The 17,672-nt window shown below is 39.2% G+C and overlaps 1 protein-coding gene across 8 annotated transcripts in view; it reads left to right on the top strand.

Annotated features, from left to right (window-relative positions):
- The first annotated feature begins 204 nt into the window (after positions 1-204).
- Positions 205-17,672, top strand: part of OMA1 (OMA1 zinc metallopeptidase) — a 91,487-nt gene continuing 74,019 nt past the window's right edge. For 2 of the 8 annotated variants that reach the window (XM_086390213.1, XM_086390209.1), the window contains exons 1-3: positions 337-398; positions 10,892-11,410; positions 14,632-14,860. In XM_086390213.1, coding sequence (XP_086246339.1) covers positions 10,911-11,410; positions 14,632-14,860 — 729 coding nt within the window. In that variant the 5' untranslated portion in view covers positions 337-398; positions 10,892-10,910. Of the gene's footprint in view, positions 500-10,891; positions 11,411-14,631; positions 14,861-17,672 lie in introns of all 8 variants that reach the window. The other 6 variants (XM_086390212.1, XM_086390210.1, XM_086390211.1 and 3 more) reach the window with 6 other exon arrangements.

Below are 17,672 nucleotides of genomic sequence, written 5' to 3'. Positions count from 1 at the left end.
AAGACTACTTCTATCTGTGCAACTTCTGAACCAAGAAACCTTAGCGTTATGGTAGCCTTCGAATCACTTTCCTTTCGGCCAGCACAGCAGGCCGTATCTACAGCAGGCACACCCTTGACTGGATCACACTAGTGAAGATGTTCCTAGGCAAGCGGCCTAGCCCATAGTCACGTCCCTCCTCCAGCCACGCGGGGGCACTAGAGCGCCATAGTTCACACGGGACCCCGGCCCTCTGGGAGGACGATCTGGGCGGGTGTGTTGACTGCCCGGTGTGGGCGGAGCAAAAGGCGTCCCGGTCCTTGCCGAAGGCAGGAAGTGAAGAGGCCGGGCTTCTCTGGGGAGGTGTGCGCGTGCGCATAGGTCGAGTCGGCGGACTCTTCGCTTTTGCTACTGCTGGGGTCTGTCCTGGTGGGGACGCTTTTGCTATAGAGTGGGCCGGGCGCCGGGGAGGGGACAGAGTACTGGAGTTGGGCCGGAGAGAGCTTTCAGGGGCGCTGAGGTGCGGAGCGAGGACCCTGTGTACCCGGCGGGGTGGGGATGGCGAGGCCTGGGGTAGGGGAGGGACGACAGGGCGCCCGGGCGGGAATAGAGGGGGCGGCGTGTGGAGTCGGGGAAGAGGGGCGAGGGGGAAAGGAGGACGTGGGAGTAAAGCCTCCTCTCCCGCCTGGTCCCCTTTTGGTGTGAATTGCAGGGACTCCAGGGCGCTGCCGTGTAGCGCGGGAGTTCAAATAGACAGGTGGCTGTATTTCCGGCAAGATAACCTCCCTCTCCCAGCCTTCTCGTTTAGGCGTCCCTTTTTAAAAGTTGTGTTTCTAATTAACGTAATATGGCTCACAGTAACACCTTCTCCTGTGGAAAACTGATTCCAATCGATTTAGGCATCTTGAGACTCAAACCTCTTGTACTTCCTCACTCTTAAAGTAGAGAAAAGTTTTCCTACCTAAAGCCCAGTGAAAAATAGGAAATTCCCTGTCTGAACAGCTGTAGGGTATTGAAACAATTTCTTCATGAACTTGTCTACAAAAATCACTTTTTGTGCTCTTTAAATAATGTCTCTTGTTTGTGTAATGTGGAACAACAGTTAACAATGTGCATGAGAAATTTTAGTCCAGGGAAATGAAAATACTTGCATTGAGAATTCAGGGATTGATCAGCTATAGTGGCTCCAACCAAAGCAATCAAATCCTCACTAAAAGGATTTGGGTTCGTATCCATCATTCTCAGCTGTGGTGAAAGGATGTAGGCTGACATTTGGAAGCCTAAGAACCAAGTCTGTTGCCTTCCTATTTATTATTATTTTTTTAAGCCTTCCATCATGTGTGTACTTTGCTTGAATGATTATTTTAAAGTACATGTCCTATTTTTGCCGATCCGACAGCTGTTGCCATAGAAACTAGAGAAGAAATAGTCATTTTCAGCAGAGTTGTTAAAACTGTCTTCTAGGCTTCAGCTGTGAGTGCCAGTGAGGGCTGTACTTGTGCATTCTGAGATGGTACTTAAAGAATTAAGGATCTGAAATGTTCTTAGAGGCTAACAATCCAAATTGTTTAATTTCCTCACATCATTAATTTAATAATCCTAGAAGTTTGCCAGCTATGTTTGTTGACCTGCTGCTGTTCTTTGAAGAGGATATGTAAGCCCGGATTCTTCTGCTCTGTGTAGTCTAGTCATTGGCTCTTTGAAAATGTATAAATAGACTCCTTCTCCCATTCTCTATCCTTTCTTAAGGATAAAGCAGGGATTACAAACTATCAGGCACTATTTCTGTTCTAAGTGACACTTGTCGGTGATATAAATGATAGTGTTTTTGCTTGTATGTGTAATAGGTATGGTGTTGGGTTTTTGCTTATACCTTCTGTGTCAGTAGAACACTTTACATTTCACGGAAGTCGAGAGTGATGAGCAGGAGTTTGCTTGACATATGAGCAGAGCTAAGCAGTGTAAATAGATACGCGCAGACAGAGATGAGAGGTTTTTTTCTTTCTTTCTGCTGAGAGGTGTAAGTAAATCCGTGGGTCTGGAACTTAGGAGTTGGTGAAGAAAGGGTGGGGAAGGTGCCTGGAGAAATAGTGGGAAGTGGTAATTTGCAGGGTTCGGTCCACAATATGTAGGAGTTTATTGAAGTGCATGGAAACCAATGAAAATTACAAATACAGTTGGCTTTATTGGCTTGAGGCTTACAACAGTAGTCACACATTCTGTAAAAATGTAAATAGCACAGAAATACAGAAGATGGGAATGCTGAATCCTTACAACCATCATCCTGCCACTCCAGATAACCACTGTGAATGCTTTGGTGTATATTCCTTTAGATTTATTTATATTTGTGTATACTGCCATATTTTAAGCTTTACTATTTTTGCAAATTAGGTAGTGATTTTTGTCTGGTTTGTTTTCTGTGGTATCCCTGGCATTCAGAAAGGTATGTGGTATGGCATGTAGCAGGCACTTATTAAATATTTAATGTATGAATGAATAATAAATAATAAATAATTCAGAGGTCAGAATCAAAAGGGACAAACATGGCAGTCTAGGCCTATGCCCCAAATTTAGGCTGTAGAGTGTACTTAGAAAAAGGGAGTGTGGTTGATAAGTGACTGAAACTGGTCCCCCAGAGTAATGAAAAGAGAATGTTTGTTTTTGCAGTTTGGACTTTTGGTAGAAGACGTTCTATATATAAACCTTAAGTACACTTTCATATTTGAAATCTTAAATTTTTTTTTATGCATCTGCCCAAATGGTGTGCATAATAATTGCCTTCCTGAACTATTTTGCTACTCAAAGATATACTTTCTTTTTTAAAATTCATACAGTGTATGGCACTTAAGGCCATGTTTTACTGTCCTTTAATAGTCTTACTAAAGTACTTTCCCCCCAGTCCCAACTAGATTATAACCTCTGTGAGGTCAGGGATTGAATTTTATGCTGTGTCCATAACTCACATACCACCTAGCCAATGAAGAATCTTCCTAGCTACCCAAATACTAATTTTAAAATGATTTCCAGGCCTAAAATATTTTACCACTTTTCAGTTAGGTTCAAAGGAGAAGAAAACTAGAAAATATCTTGTTATTAATATTAAACTATTATATACAATATCAGCTTCAACTCTACTGATTTAGAATTGGTAGGAATTCAAAAAGGGTTAACTAGAAGTTAACACTTGCTTAGCATGCTCTTTATTCAGATTATACATTAATGCAAGGGCAGAATGTATAAAGTATGTAAAAATGTTGAACAGTATTCAAATAGTTTGATATATAGATAATACTATTTATGAAAATTGATGTTCTGAAGCATCTTTCCAGATAATAGTATATTAACCTAGATGAATTAGATTTATGTATTTTTACCTTCAAGTTTTATTGGGCTTCCCCAGTGGCTCAGCTGGTAAAGAACCTGCCTGCCAATGCAGAAGATGCAATTTTTATTATGAAGATTTTGAAACACTAAAGAAAACTGAAAAACAAATTTAATGGCACATATATAACCACCACTTTACACAAAGATTGCTACCATTTTTAGTATATCAGCTTTGTGTCCTGTGTGTATGTATGTAGGTAATTTTATTATAAAATTTGGAAGTTTCATTCATGATGAAGAGAGTGTTCAGCAAGTATTTCAGGTATAAGATACTCACCTCCATAACCACATCTTTTGTCAACTAAGAAAATAAGCAGTACTTACCTAAAAGAATCTAAAAGCAAATTCATATTCAGATTATTCCAGTAGTTCCAATTGTCTTCTAAGGCTAATTTTTTTCTTTCAAAGTAGGATCTAATCAGAGTTTACACATTGTGTTTGGTTGCCTCTTTTTAGTATCTTTTAAAAAATATCTTAATTGTATAGTTTATACACAGTAAATTGGACATATTTAAACTGCATATGTTTGGACTTAGTGTATATTTATGAAATCAGCAACACAATCACAATAGTGAGCATTTTAATTGTCCCCCAAACTTTGTAATTCCTCCTCTTGCCCCTCTTTACCTCTCCAACCTCTGATTTCTCTGTAACTATAAATTAGTCTGCATTTTCTACAGTTAATATTATAAAGCTGGAATCATAGAGTATGTTTTTTGGAGGGAGAGTAGTGTTTTTTCCTGTGTATGGGTCTGGCTTCTCTCACTTGCTAGTATGGAGAAATAAAATTGTTTTTGTGTACTGCTCTTGTATTCTGCCACCTTAAGCTCATTCTAATAGTTATTTTATTTATTTATTTTTTTGGTTTGGTTTCTAGATTTCTTTGGATATTTTGGATAGACAGTCATGTTATCTAGGAATAAAGATGATATATATTTCTTATCTGGATGCCATTTATGTACATATTTACTCAATTCAATCACACTCACCAACATCTCCAGTAAAATGAATAGAAGTGGTGGGAGTGGACATCTTTTTCCTTGGTCGTGATCTTAGGAGGAAAGTATATCCTTTACCAGCAAACATACTGTTGGATATGCTGCTGCTGCTGCTGTCACTTCAGTCGTGTCCGACTCTTGAGACCCCAGAGACGGCAGCCCACCGGGCTCCCCCGTCCCTGGGATTCTCCAGGCAAGAGTACTGGAGTGGGGTGCCATTGCCTTCTCCACTGTTGGATATAGATACCTGTAAATATCTTAGTTTACTGAGTGTTTTTAAAAGATTGGTTGTTGACCTTTTTGGGGGCTGTGTTGGATCTTCGTTGTTTTATTCTAGTTGCAGTGAACAAGGGCTGGCTCTTCTCTTGTTGCAGTGTGTGGGCTTCTCATTGCAGTGGCTTCTTCTGTTGCAGAGCACGGGCTCTAAGGCCTGCAGGCTCAGTGTTGCGGCTCCCAGGCTCTGGAGCACAGGCTCAGTGTTGGCGGCTCCCAGGCTCTGGAGCACAGGCTCAGTGTTGCGGCTCCCAGGCTCTGGAGCACAGGCTCAGAAGTTGCGGCTCCCAGGCTCTGGAGCACAGGCTCAGAAGTTGCGGCACGCAGCCTCTGTTGCTCCTTGGCATGTGGGATCCTTCTGGGTAAGGTATTGAACCCATGTCTCCTGTGTTGGCAGATGAATTCCTTATCACTGAGCCACCAGGGAAGCTCCTGGTTGTTGGGTTTTATCAAATGCTTTTTCTGTGTCTTCTGAGATGATCACGTGGTGTTTTTTCAGTTAGGGTGAATTACTTTGATGTATGAATTTTTATTCAGCCTTACATTCCTGGGACAGATGTTGCTTGGTCATGATGTATTGTCTTTTTAATATATTGTTGAGTTACAATTCCTAAAATATTAAGAATTTTTGTATCTATACTCATGAGGGTTATTATTTTGTGGTCTTTTTGTAATTATCCTTTTTTTTTCTGTCTTTGTTATCAGGTGATGCTGGTCTTAAGGAATGGGTTGCAAAGTATTCCTTTTTAATTTCCTGAAAGAGTTTATATAGAATTGTTATTTCTTCTTTAAATACTTAGTAGAATTCCCCAGTGAAGCCTTTTCGTTCTGAAACTTTCATTGTGGGAAGGTTTTCAACTACAAACTCAATTTAAAGATCGTGTATAAGGTTCTTTAGGTTATTTATTTCTTCTTGAGTGAGCTCTGGTAATTTGTGTTTTTCAGGGAATGTGTCCATTTAATCTAAGGTGTCAAATTTAAGATTTTCTCTTTCATTGGTTTTAAGAAATTTTATATACCTTGGAGTAATTTTCTTTGTGTTTCCAGTGTGTGTGATTTGTTAAACTTCTTGATTTGCAGGTTTACAATTTTCATCAAAATTTGGAAAATTTTCAGTCAGTCAGTCACTTTAGTCGCTCAGTCGTGTCTGACTTTGAGACCCCATGGACTGCAGCACACCAGGCCTCCCTGTCCATCAACAACTCCTGGAGTTTACTCAAACTCATGTCCATTGAGTCAGTGATACCATCCAACCATCTCATCCTCTGTTGTCCCCTTCTCCTCCCACCTTCAGCCTTTCCCAGCATCAGGGTCTTTTCAAATGAGTCACTTCTTCGCATCAGGTAGCCAAAGTATTGGAGTTTCAGCTTCAGCATCAGTCCTTCCAGTGAATATTCAGGACTGATTTCCTTTAGGATGGACTGGTTGGATCTCCTTGCAATCCAAGTTACTCTCAAAGGTCTTCTCCAACACCACAGTTCAAAAGCACCAATTCTTCAGCACTCAGCTTTCTTTATAGTCCAACTCTCACACCCAGACGTGACTACTGGAAAAACCATAGCCTTGACTAGACAGACCTTTGTTGGCAAAGTAATGTGTCTGCTTTTAAATATGCTGTCTAGGTTGGTCATAACTTTTCTTCCAAGGAGCAAGTGTCTTTTAATTTCATGGCTGCAGTCATCACATGCAGTGATTTTGGAGCCCCCCAAAATAAAGTCAGTCACTGTTTCCATTGTTTCCCCATCTGTTTGCCATGAAGTGATGGGGCCAGATGCCATGATCTTAGATTTCTGAATGTTGAGTTTTAAGCCAACTTTTTCACTCTCCTCTTTCAGTTTCGTCAAGAGGCTCTTTGGTTCTTCTTTGCTTTCTGCCATAAGTGTGGTGTCATCTTCATATATGAGGTTATTGATATTTTTCCTGGCAGTCTTGATTCCAGCTTGTGCTTCATCCAGCAAGACATTTCTCATGATGTACTCTGCATATAAGTTAAATAAGCAGGGTGACAATATACAGCCTTGATGTACTCCTTTCCCTGTTTGGAACCAGTCTATTGTTCCATGTCTGGTTCTAACTGTTGCTTCCTGACCCGCATACAGATTTCTCAAGAGGCAGGTCAGGTGGTCTGGTATTACCATCTCTTTCAGAATTTTCCACAGTTTGTTGTGATCCACACAGTCAAAGGCTTTGGCATAGTCAATAAAGCAGAAAGGGATGTTTTTCTGGAATTCTCTTGCTTTTTCGATGATGCCACAGATGTTGGCAATTTGATCTCTGGTTCCTCTGCCTTTTCTAAAACCAGCTTGAACATCTAAAAGTTCACGGTTCACGTACTGCTGAAGCCTGGCTTGGAGAATTTTGAGCATTACTTTACTAGCGTGTGAGATGAGTGCAATTGTGCAGTAGTTAGAGCATTCTTTGGCATTGCCTTTCTTTGGGATTGGAATGAAAGCTGACCTTTTCCAGTCCTGTGGCCACTGCTGAGTTTTCCAAATTTGCTGGCATATTGAGTGCAGCACTTTCACAGCATCATCTTTTAGGGTTTGAAATAGCTCAACTGGAATTTTATCACCTCCACTAGCTTTTTTCATACTGATGCTTCCTAAGGCCCACTTGACTTCACATTCTAGGATGTCTGGCTAGGTGAGTGATCATACCATCGTGATTATCTGGGTTGTGAAGATCTTTTTTGTATAGTTCTTCTTTATATTCTTGCCACCTCTTCTTAATATCTTCTATTTCTGTTAGGTCCATACCATTTCTGTCCTTTATTGAGCTCATCTTTGCATGAAATGTTCCCTTGGTATCTCTTAGAATTTCTTGAAGAGATCTCTAGTCTTTCCCATTCTATTGCTTTCCTCTATTTCTTTGCATTGATCACTGAGGAAGGCTTTCTTATCTCTCCTTGCTATTCTCTAGAAAATTCTGGCCATTATTTTTCAAGTGTTTTTCCCTGTGTGCTATCCCTTCCCACTTTTCTTGGAGTCCATTTACTCCTTTTGAGTTATCCCACACCTCATTGATGCTTTATGCATTTCTTACAGTTTATTTTTTCTCTGCATTTGATTTTCGATGGGTTTTATTGTTATTTCAGGTTCATAAGTCTTTATTTCTACAGTGTCTAATTTGCTGTTAGTCTCATCCAGGGTAATTTTTATTTAAGACATTGTATTAATAGTTTTCCTATCTGGAAATTCAATATCAGTCTTTTGAAAAATTATATTCTTTGTCTCTATATAACATGCTCAAACTTTCCTTTAAGATTTAACACATGTGCAGTGTATATAACTACTTTAATATCCTTGAATTCCCATCTTCATCTCTTTGATTTTGGAGGACCATTGGGCTGCGCTAGGTTTTACCTTTTTGCGTAGTGGTCTCCAGGCAGGAGATTGGGGTGGCCATGAGGTTCCTTTATCTGTTTTCTCCCTGTCTCTCAGGGATGACTGGTCTTCATTGCCTAATGTCCATATGGTGCAACCTTTGTTTTCAGTTCGGTCGCTCAGTCGTGTCCGACTCTTTGCTACCCCATGAACGGCAGCACGCCAGGCCTCCCTGTCCATCACCAACTCCCAGAGTCCACCCACACCCATGTCCATTGAGTCAGTGATACCATCCAGCCATCTCATCCTCTGTCGTCCCTTTCTCCTCCCGCCCTCAATCTTTTCCCAGCATCAGGGTCTTTTCAAATGAGTCAGTTCTTCGCATCAGGTGGCCAAAGTATTGAAATTTCAGCTTCAACATCAGTCCTTCCAATAAACACCCAGGACTGATCTGGTTTAGGATAGACTGGTTGGATCTCCTTGCAGTCCAAGGGACTCTCAAGAGTCTTCTCCAACACCACAGTTCAAAAGCATCAGTTCTTCGGCGCTCAGCTTTCTTCACAGTCCAACTCTCACATACATGACCACTGGAAAGATAGCTTTGACTGGACAGAACTTTGTTGACAAAGTAATGTCTCTGCTTTTTAATATGCTGTCTAGGTGTCATAACTTTCCTTCCAAAGAGTAAGCGTCTTTTAATTTCATGGCTGCAGTCACCATCTGCGGTGATTTTGGAGCCCAGAAAAATAAAGTGTTCCACTGTTTCCCCATCTATTTCCCATGAAGTGATGGGACCGGATGTCATGATCTTAGTTTTCTGAATGTTGAGTTTAAGCCAACTTATTCACTCTCCTTTTTCACTTTCATCAAGAGGCTTTTTAGTTCCTCTTCACTTTCTGCCATAAGGGTGGTGTCATCTGCATATCTGAGGTTATTGATATTTCTCCTGGCAATCTTGATTCCAGCTTGTGCTTCATCCAGCCCAGCATTTATCATGAAACCTTTGTTTTATTTACTCTTTTTAAAAATTATTGAGGTATAGTTGATTTACAATATTGTGTCAGTTTCAGGTATACAGCAAAGTGGTTCAGTTATATATGTATATTTTTTTTTTCAGATTACCTTCCATTGTAGTTTATTACAAGATATTGAATGTAATTTCTTGCACTATATAGCAAGTCTTTGTTGATTATCTGTTTTATGTATGGCAGTTTATAACTGTTAATCCCATACTGATAATTTATTCCTCCCCTTTCCTCTCCCCAATAATCTTCAGTTTGTTTCCTGTGTCTGTGAATATGTTTTTGTTTTGTATATAGACTCATCTGTATTGTTTTTTTAAGATTCTGAATATACGTGATGTTATGTAATATTTATCTTTCTCTGTGTGACTTATTTCACTAATATTCTGTAGGTTCATCCATGTTGCTGCAAATGGCAGTATTTCATTCTGTTTTATGGCTGAGTAGTATTTCATTGTGTATACATATATATACCACATCTTCTTAAGCCAGTTATCTGTTGATGGGCACTTGGGTTGTTTCCGTGACTTGGCTGTTGTAAATAGTGCTGCTGTGGGCACTGGGGTGCATGTATCTTTTTTCAATTAGAGTTTTTTCTTTTCTGGATAAATAGCCAGGAGTGGAATTGCTGGATCATATGGTAGCTCTATTTTTAGTTTAAGGAAGCTCCATACTCTTTCCCATAGTGACTGTAACATTTATATTCCCACCAACAGTGTAGGAGGGTTCCCTTTTCTCCACACTGTCTCCAGCATTTATTGTTTGTGAACTTCTTAATTATAGTCATTCTGAGCAGTGAATGGTGATACTTCATTGAAGTTTTGATTTGCATTTCTATAATAATTGGTCCTTGTTGAAAGGACTGATACTAAAGCTGCAGTATTTTGGTCATCTGATGTGAACAGCTGACTCATTGGAAAGTCCCTGATGCCGGGAAAGATTGAGGGTAGAAGGGAAAGAGGGTGTCAGAGGGTGAGATGGCTGGATGGCAGCACCGATACAATGGACTTGAACTCGGGCAAACTTTGGGAGATGGTGACGGGCAGGGAGGCCTGGCATGCTGCAGTCCGTGAGGTCACAAAGAGTTGGATGTGACTGAGTAAACAACAACAATAATAATTATCAGTGTTGAGTACCTTTTCATGTGCTTGTTGGCCATCTGTATGTCTTCTTTGGAAAAATGTCTATTTAGGTCTTCATATTCTGTTCTTTCAGTTGTTTTCAGTGAGAAGATAAGTCCCTTTCCCTCTGTCTTGACCTGAATCAGAAGTGTCAGCATAATATTTGAAAGGAACAAATTGGTATTTTAAAAAATACATTTTGTGTTAGACTTTAGTATTCCATTAAATGCTCTTTGACCTGGTTACTACCAATTACTGAAACTTTCCCTGGTGGCTCAGCTGTTAAAGAATCCCCCTGCAATGTGGGAGACCTAGGTTCAATCCCTGGGTTGGAAAGATCCCATGAAGAAAGGAAAGGCTACCCATTCCAGTTTTCTGGTCTGAAGAATTCCATGGACCGTGTACAAGTCCATGGATTTGCAAATAGCTGGACACGACTGAGCGACTTTCACTTTCTTTCAGTCTTGTTTTTGTTTAATCTATTTCTTGTTCCCCAAATAATTTAGCTGTTAAAATAAAAACAGACTTCTTTCAACTAAAATTAAAAAAATGAAAAGAAGCAAAAAGGTCAGATTTGTTGGACATTGGAGGTACATGTTGCTGAGTTTAAAAAAGTTAGTAAAACCTCTGGTTTTTGTTGTTAAGAGGAATTGCTGCGTGAGTGGTGAGTAGAAACCCAAGGTAATTTGGTTGGAGACGTGTTGAAGGAAGAACTTTTCAATGTGTTATATTTCCAGTTTGGTAATAAATATTTTGCTGGGATTATTTATAGTTTATATTTTGTGTTCCAGATAATCAAGTAAAACAAAAATGAGCTTCATCTATGGACTGCAGTCTGCTGCTAGAAACTGTTTTTTCTTCCGATTTAATTTACTGACCAACTGGAGAAAATGTAACACACAAGCTGTAACCTCACGAGACTTTCATCAAGTGAAAATTAACCATATAGTAAATAAATCTCTGGGCCTGGGAGTAAATCACGGTGATAGATGGACTCCTTTGCCTGAAAACTTTCTCTTCTATAGGACTTTTAATACCAAAAGAAAAGGCTGCCTTTTGAGTTCCAGAAGTAAGGAAATTTGGATGATTAGCCGAAAATGTACTGCATGGACTGACTCTTTTTCAAGACAGCTACCGATGAAGAATGTTCCCGTAGTTCCTGCTCATTCAATGTCGCATCCCTTGAACTGTTTACCCACAAGAGACATCAGGAGTTTCCACACTTCTCCACGGTGCCAAGCTGCTCCTGCTCCTCTGTTGTTGATGATTCTTAAGCCAGTGCAGAAACTGCTTGCAATCATTGTGGGCAGGTAAAATGCTTTTCAAAATATAAGCTTTTATATTAAAAGTTTGTAAAACTGTACTTTTAAAGAACAATTGGTAGATTTCCCTCCCATGATTAGCTCAGTTCAGTTTCTAAATAGTTGGTGTGTATATATATATATATATATATGCCTTAATAATCTTGAAATCATTTGCTGCATATATAATACAGAAATGTGATCTGTAAGAATTATTCTTATATATATTATCTAGACACTATTTTAAAGATCTTATAATTACAAAAATCAAAAATATTTATTACAGTTCATGTGTAAGAACCGTACTTAAAACATTCCTTTTTAGTTCATGAAATTTGAAGCAATGAATCATGAAACTGAAGAACTTTGCTCATTTAAGAAAGAACTCCTAGCCAAGTTAACTCTTAATTAGTATTTGTTTATTTTTCTATTCTGTTTCCAACAAATCTTTATTTTCTTTTGGTGATCCTTTATAGCATTTAATGTTTTTAAAGCTAAATAATGCTTCGTATTTAACTTAAAACTCCTCCCTCATAATTAATCTTGTTTTCTCTTATTTGCTCCATGAAGATTGAAGAAAGGTAAAGTTAAGCATTGTCTCCCTATAAACTTATTTCATATTTGATAGCTATGAAGTGCCTTCTAGCTTTTTTACTTCCATAATTATCCACCCAGTTTTCTTTTTATCCAAAATCGAGAACTTGTACTCTAATTTATTGTGTTCTTTATGACTAAGCTTTGGCACTCAGAAAATACACAGTTAATTTAGCTCTCAATTTAAGTATGACTTCGAAGAAAGCTAGGGTTAGGCAGTAGTCAAAGAAGTAAAACCAGCTTTTATTCAGAACTTTTGTGGTAGGAGAAAAGAGACCTCAGTATAGAACCAGAGTCAGTTTTGAATACACCATGGGCTGTGCAGGTAGTGTGGTGGTTGGTAGATGGAAAACTACAGAGGAAACATCAGGAGCCAGGAGGGATTCTACTCAATCTGGTCTACCAGAGTTACTGCCGAAATAGGTGAGAGTGATCAGATACCACCCAACCATGGTGCCTATCCATGGCCTGTTCAGAAATACAACTTCACAGCAAGAGGTGAGCAGTGGGTGAACAAGCAAAGCTTCATCTGTGTTTAACAGCTGCTCCCCATCACGTGCATTACTGCTTGAGCTTTGCCTCTTATTGGATCAGCAGCAGGATTAGATTCTCATAGGAGCATGAGCCCTACTGTGAACTGGGCATGTGAGGGATCTAGGTTGCGTGTTCCTTATAAGAATCATCCCGAAACCATTCCCTCACCACCACCCCAGGTCCATGGAAAAATTGTCTTCCACAACACCAGTCCCTGGTGCCAGAAGGGTTGGGGACCACTGACCTGGGGGATACTGGAGAAGGCAATGGCACCCCACTCCAGTACTCTTACCTGGAAAATCCATGGACGGAGGAGCCTGATAGGCTGCAGTCCATGGGGTCGCTAAGAGTCGGACACGACTGAACGACTTCACTTTCACTTTTCGCTTTCATGCATTGGAGAAGGAAATGGCAACCCACTCCAGTGTTCTTGCCTGGAGAATCCCAGGGACTGGGGAGCCTGGTAGGCTGCCTGTGTATGGGGTTGCACAGAGTCGGACACGACTGAAGCAACTTAGCAACAGCAGCAGCAGCAGACCTTGGAGATGATGAACGATAAGTAACAGGTTAGATATCACGAGTAATCAGATATGGAGGATGAGGGATTCTGACTTAACTGACCTGTGCAGAGATGAACACAGGAGTCTCGAAGTCAAAACATTCATGGGCGTCTAAGTAGAGTTTGGTCCAGGAGAGAATCTTTGTCACAACTCAGCCCAGGCTCTTGGGCTGATAGATCTTTTTCCTCTTTTAAATTATTTAACTTTTTGTTATTACCATTATAAATCACCTGACATTTTGTTTTAGGTTATGTTTTCATACATTTTAAATAATGGTGTCATAAATTTTTAAATTGGAAATAAGTATACTTCATAGCTTGATCTAAGTCTTTTTAGGTTGAAACACTTTAAGGGCCTTTTAGGTATATCACTTAGCAGGACTAAAATAACTTAAATTGTTTTATAGAATAAATTTTGTCTAGAGAATGATGTATATATTTTAAATATTTGTTGTAATTTCACAGATGAACTCATGGGGGAAATTTTTTGTTCAGGTACTGAAAACAGCATTATTTTTAGTTGCTAAGTCGTGTCCAACTCTGCGACCCTGTTGATTGTAGCCCGCCAGGCCCCTATGTCCATGGGTTTTCCCAGGCAAGAGTATTGGAGTGGATTGCCATTTCCTTCTCCAGGGGATCTTCCAAACCCAGGGATTGAATCTGGGTCTCCTACTTTGGCAGGCAGGTTCTGTACCACTGGGCCACCCAGGAAGCTACTGAAAACATTACTGGTTGTCACAATGTCTGTGAATCCTAGGAAGCAGCAGAGAACGTTGTTGCCTGGTAGAGTTGGACCTCCTCAGATGTTATCATAAAATCTCTGATTTCTGTGTTTACAGTGCCTGTGCTCTTATTACCTCTCCTTTGTCGTGTTCTCTGTAGCTTAGTGGAGTTTCTGCTACTGTGCAATATTTGTTTCTAAAATCAGTGCTGAGATAGTTTCCCTTGCATCTGACTGAAGTACTGGCAGATTGTGCCAGATGTCTGATGTCTGATGAGCAGTGGGGGGACTGGTGGTTAAAGGTGAAGATTCATTGTACCATAAGCCTTCAGTTGTTTATTTGCAAAGTTCATCCCTATTATCACATTGCCTTCCTGATTTTCCTCTTATTAACTCTGTGACCTTGGATAAGTTGTTTAACTTCTCTATGCCTCAGTTTTCTCTTCTGTAACAGGGTTATTATGAAGATTAAATGAGATGACATATGTACAGCAATTAGAAGAGTACCTTGAATGTGCTCATTAGTCAATAAATGTGAACTAATGGTAGAGTAAAACAACTTCTCACTTAGCTCGTTTAAAATAACCGAAGAAGAAAATTCAAATGAACATTAGAATTTTTAACTATAGCTCTGTATAATTGATTGCTTTTTTATCATTCGGCTAAGAATTTTATAAACTGGAAAAAAACCCATCTATACAGAGATATATGAAAATTCAAGCCTTTGATGACAAAATTTTAGCATAAGCATAAAGTTTTGGTGGTATGTACTGATTTTGTTATCAGAACTTTTTGTTATCAGAATTTTTCTTTTTGCTCTAGGGGCATAAGAAAATGGTGGCAGGCACTTCCTCCTAACAAGAAGGAACTATTTAAAGAAAGTTTAAGGAAGAATAAATGGAAGCTCTTCCTTGGCTTGAGTAGTTTTGGATTGCTTTTTGTAGTGTTTTATTTTACACATCTGGAAGTGAGTCCAGTCACAGGAAGGAGCAAGCTACTGATATTGGGGAAAGAACATTTCAGACTTTTATCAGAACTGGAATATGAAGCAGTAAGTAGAAAGACTCATTTTTTAATTAGATTGCTTGATATAATATTCAAAGCAGGAAAGTTTCTTAAACATGAACAATGCACTACTTTTTAATTTTAATTTCTGATGGGGAATTAGCCTTTTTTCCAAAAAGTCTCAGACCTTTCATGCTTTGTATTCCTGCCATCTACATTGCCTTTCCTCACAACCACCCAGCCAATTCCTGATTGCAACATGTCACCTTAAATGTCACTTTCTCAGGAAAGCCTTCCTCGATTATCCTGACTGGGTTAAGCAGTGAGGCTGTGTTAGGCCCTGGGGGGCATCCTTCATAACAGACTGCATTATGAATCAGTCATTTGTAGCTTGATCACTGCTTGGCTATATTGGGGCTAGGTATCCTACTTTTATTTTCTCTTTGCATACTGTACTTTCCTTTTAAAAACCACTTATCATGAGGGTAGAAGCATCATAATTATTTGCATAATTATCTATTTGCTGATCTGTCTCCCTTGCTAGACTAACTCCAGGGGTTCAAAGAGCCTGTTTTTTCTGTTTATCATTTTATTTTAAGTACTGGTACAGTGTACAAAGTATGCTTACTATGTATTTTTTTTTAACAAATAGATCTATAATTTGAATTTTTGTATCTTGAAAATTAAGTAGAATAACATAGTTCCCCATCCCCTAAACATCAATTGGGGCAGTTTATTATGTATATATTTTCTTTTTCATTAAAAAAAAAAAAAATCTAATCATCTGTTGGTTCCCTGGGCCTTCACTGCCGCATGAGGGCTTTCTCCAGTTGCAGCAAGTGGGAGCTACGCTCTAGTTGCAGTGTGCAGGCTTCCCACTGAGGTGGCTTCTCTGGTTGTGGAGCACAGGCTGTGGGTGCACAGGCTTCAGCGGTTGCTGTGTGGGCTCAATAGTTGGAGCTCCTGGACTCTAGAGCACAGGCTTCTGTAGTTGTGGCCATGGGCTTAGCTGCCTCGTAGTGTATGGAATCTTTCCAGACCAGGGATCGAACCCATGTCCCCTGCAATTGGCAGGCAGACTCTCAATCACTGGGCCACCAGGTTGCCACAGTTTATTATGTTCTTTTTAAAAGTTTTTTAAAAATTATATTCTTTGAATACAAAATAAAGTTGGATTTCAGAAGCCTTAACTCCTTGGAAAGTATAGTAACTCAAGTGAACATCTTACACCCTTAGTGAGTTCCTTGAGGGCAGATCATCTTTCTGTCCCTCATGCTTAGCACACATACGGTATACACACTTCATTTTATTGTGATTTGCTTTATTGCACTTTGCAGATACTGCATTTTTAAACTTAGGAGATTTGTGGCAACCTTGTGTCAAGCAAGTCTGTCGGCTCCATTTTTCCAGCAGCATTTGCTCACTTCCTATTTGTGTCACTTTTCAGTGAGGCAGTATTTTGAGTCTTTTCATTATTATTTGTTAGGCAAAAGAGATTATGTCTCTCCCAAGGCCTAGGTGATGCTTAACATTTTTTTTAAGCTATAAAGTGTTCTTTAAGGTGTGTGCATGCACACAATAAACAGTGGGAAACCGAAAATTCTTGTGACTCGCTTTACTAAGACATGCACTTTGTGGTGAATATCTCAGCAAAGATATTGAGAACTGGAACTGAACCCACAATATCTCCAATGTGTGCTATATATGCTAAATTAATATTTGTTGAATTTATAGCCTCACTTGACAACTTTGCTGTGGTTAGATTTTTATATATCAATATTTTTATTAATATATAAAAATACTTATTTATTTTTATTGATATATAAAAATATTTATATATTTTATAATATTGAGCTTCTGAGTTTGTCAGTGGAAAGTTACCATAAAAAAGAAATAACAGATTTTTCGCTAAAAAGATTGTTCGATTGTTCTTAATAAAGATAAGACCAATCTCTTTTATACAGGTTATACAGAGATTTGAGATGTTTCTTAGAATAGTCTAGTCAGAAGCAAGTTTGACAAAAGTGTTTTATTAAGGTTGATAAAGGCCTAGTGTTAAATTAGTGTATGTTCTACCATTTATATCACTAAGAAGTTAAAAAAAATTACATACATGTACATATATTTTTAACTTATTTTTAGCCTATGCATGTAATACCTGCTTGATATGAAAATTCAAGCACATATTCTTATGGGATTATTATAAAGTACTGTAATTACATATAATCTTGTTGTATCTACTTCAGTAGTGTTCTTTTAAGACAGTTTACATTGGTGACTTGTGCTTTTAGAAAATACTATGTAAAGATTTTAAAATTCATATTCTGTAAAATCTTGTTTGTAATGTATTATCAAGGTTACAGACTTCTTAATTCATATATGAAAGAAATTACACTTTTTTGGAAATTTAGTAGTTTCAGAACATCCTTAATTTTCAAATGGATGTCTGAGGAACTTTACAAATAGCTGCTGCTGCTAAGTCGCTTCAGTAGTGTCCAACTCTGTGCAACCCCATCGACGGCAGCCCACCAGGCTCCCCCGTCTCTGGGATTCTCCAGGCAAGAACACTGGAGTGGGTTGCCATTTCCTTCTCCAATGCATGAAAGTGAAAAGTGAAAGTGAAGTCGCTCAGTCGTGTCCGACTCTTAGCGACCCCATGGACTGCAGCCTACCAGGCTCCTCCGTCCATGGGATTTTCCAGGCAAGAGTACTGGAGTGGGGTGCCATTGCCTTCTCAGTACAAATAGCTGAGGAAAGAAGAAAAGCGAAAGACAGAAGAGAAAAGGAAAGATATACCCCTCTGAATGCAGAGTTCCAAAGAATAGAAAGGAGAGATAAGAAAGCCTTCCTCAGCAATC

The sequence above is a fragment of the Bos grunniens genome, chromosome 3, assembly GCF_055505025.1.
Source record: "Bos grunniens cultivar Pamir isolate PY7600 chromosome 3, Bosgru_T2T1.0, whole genome shotgun sequence".
In the NCBI taxonomy this organism is placed as follows: Eukaryota; Metazoa; Chordata; class Mammalia; order Artiodactyla; family Bovidae; genus Bos; species Bos grunniens.
Note: the sequence above shows the minus strand (reverse complement) of the source record. Positions and strands in the feature narration are given on the sequence as shown.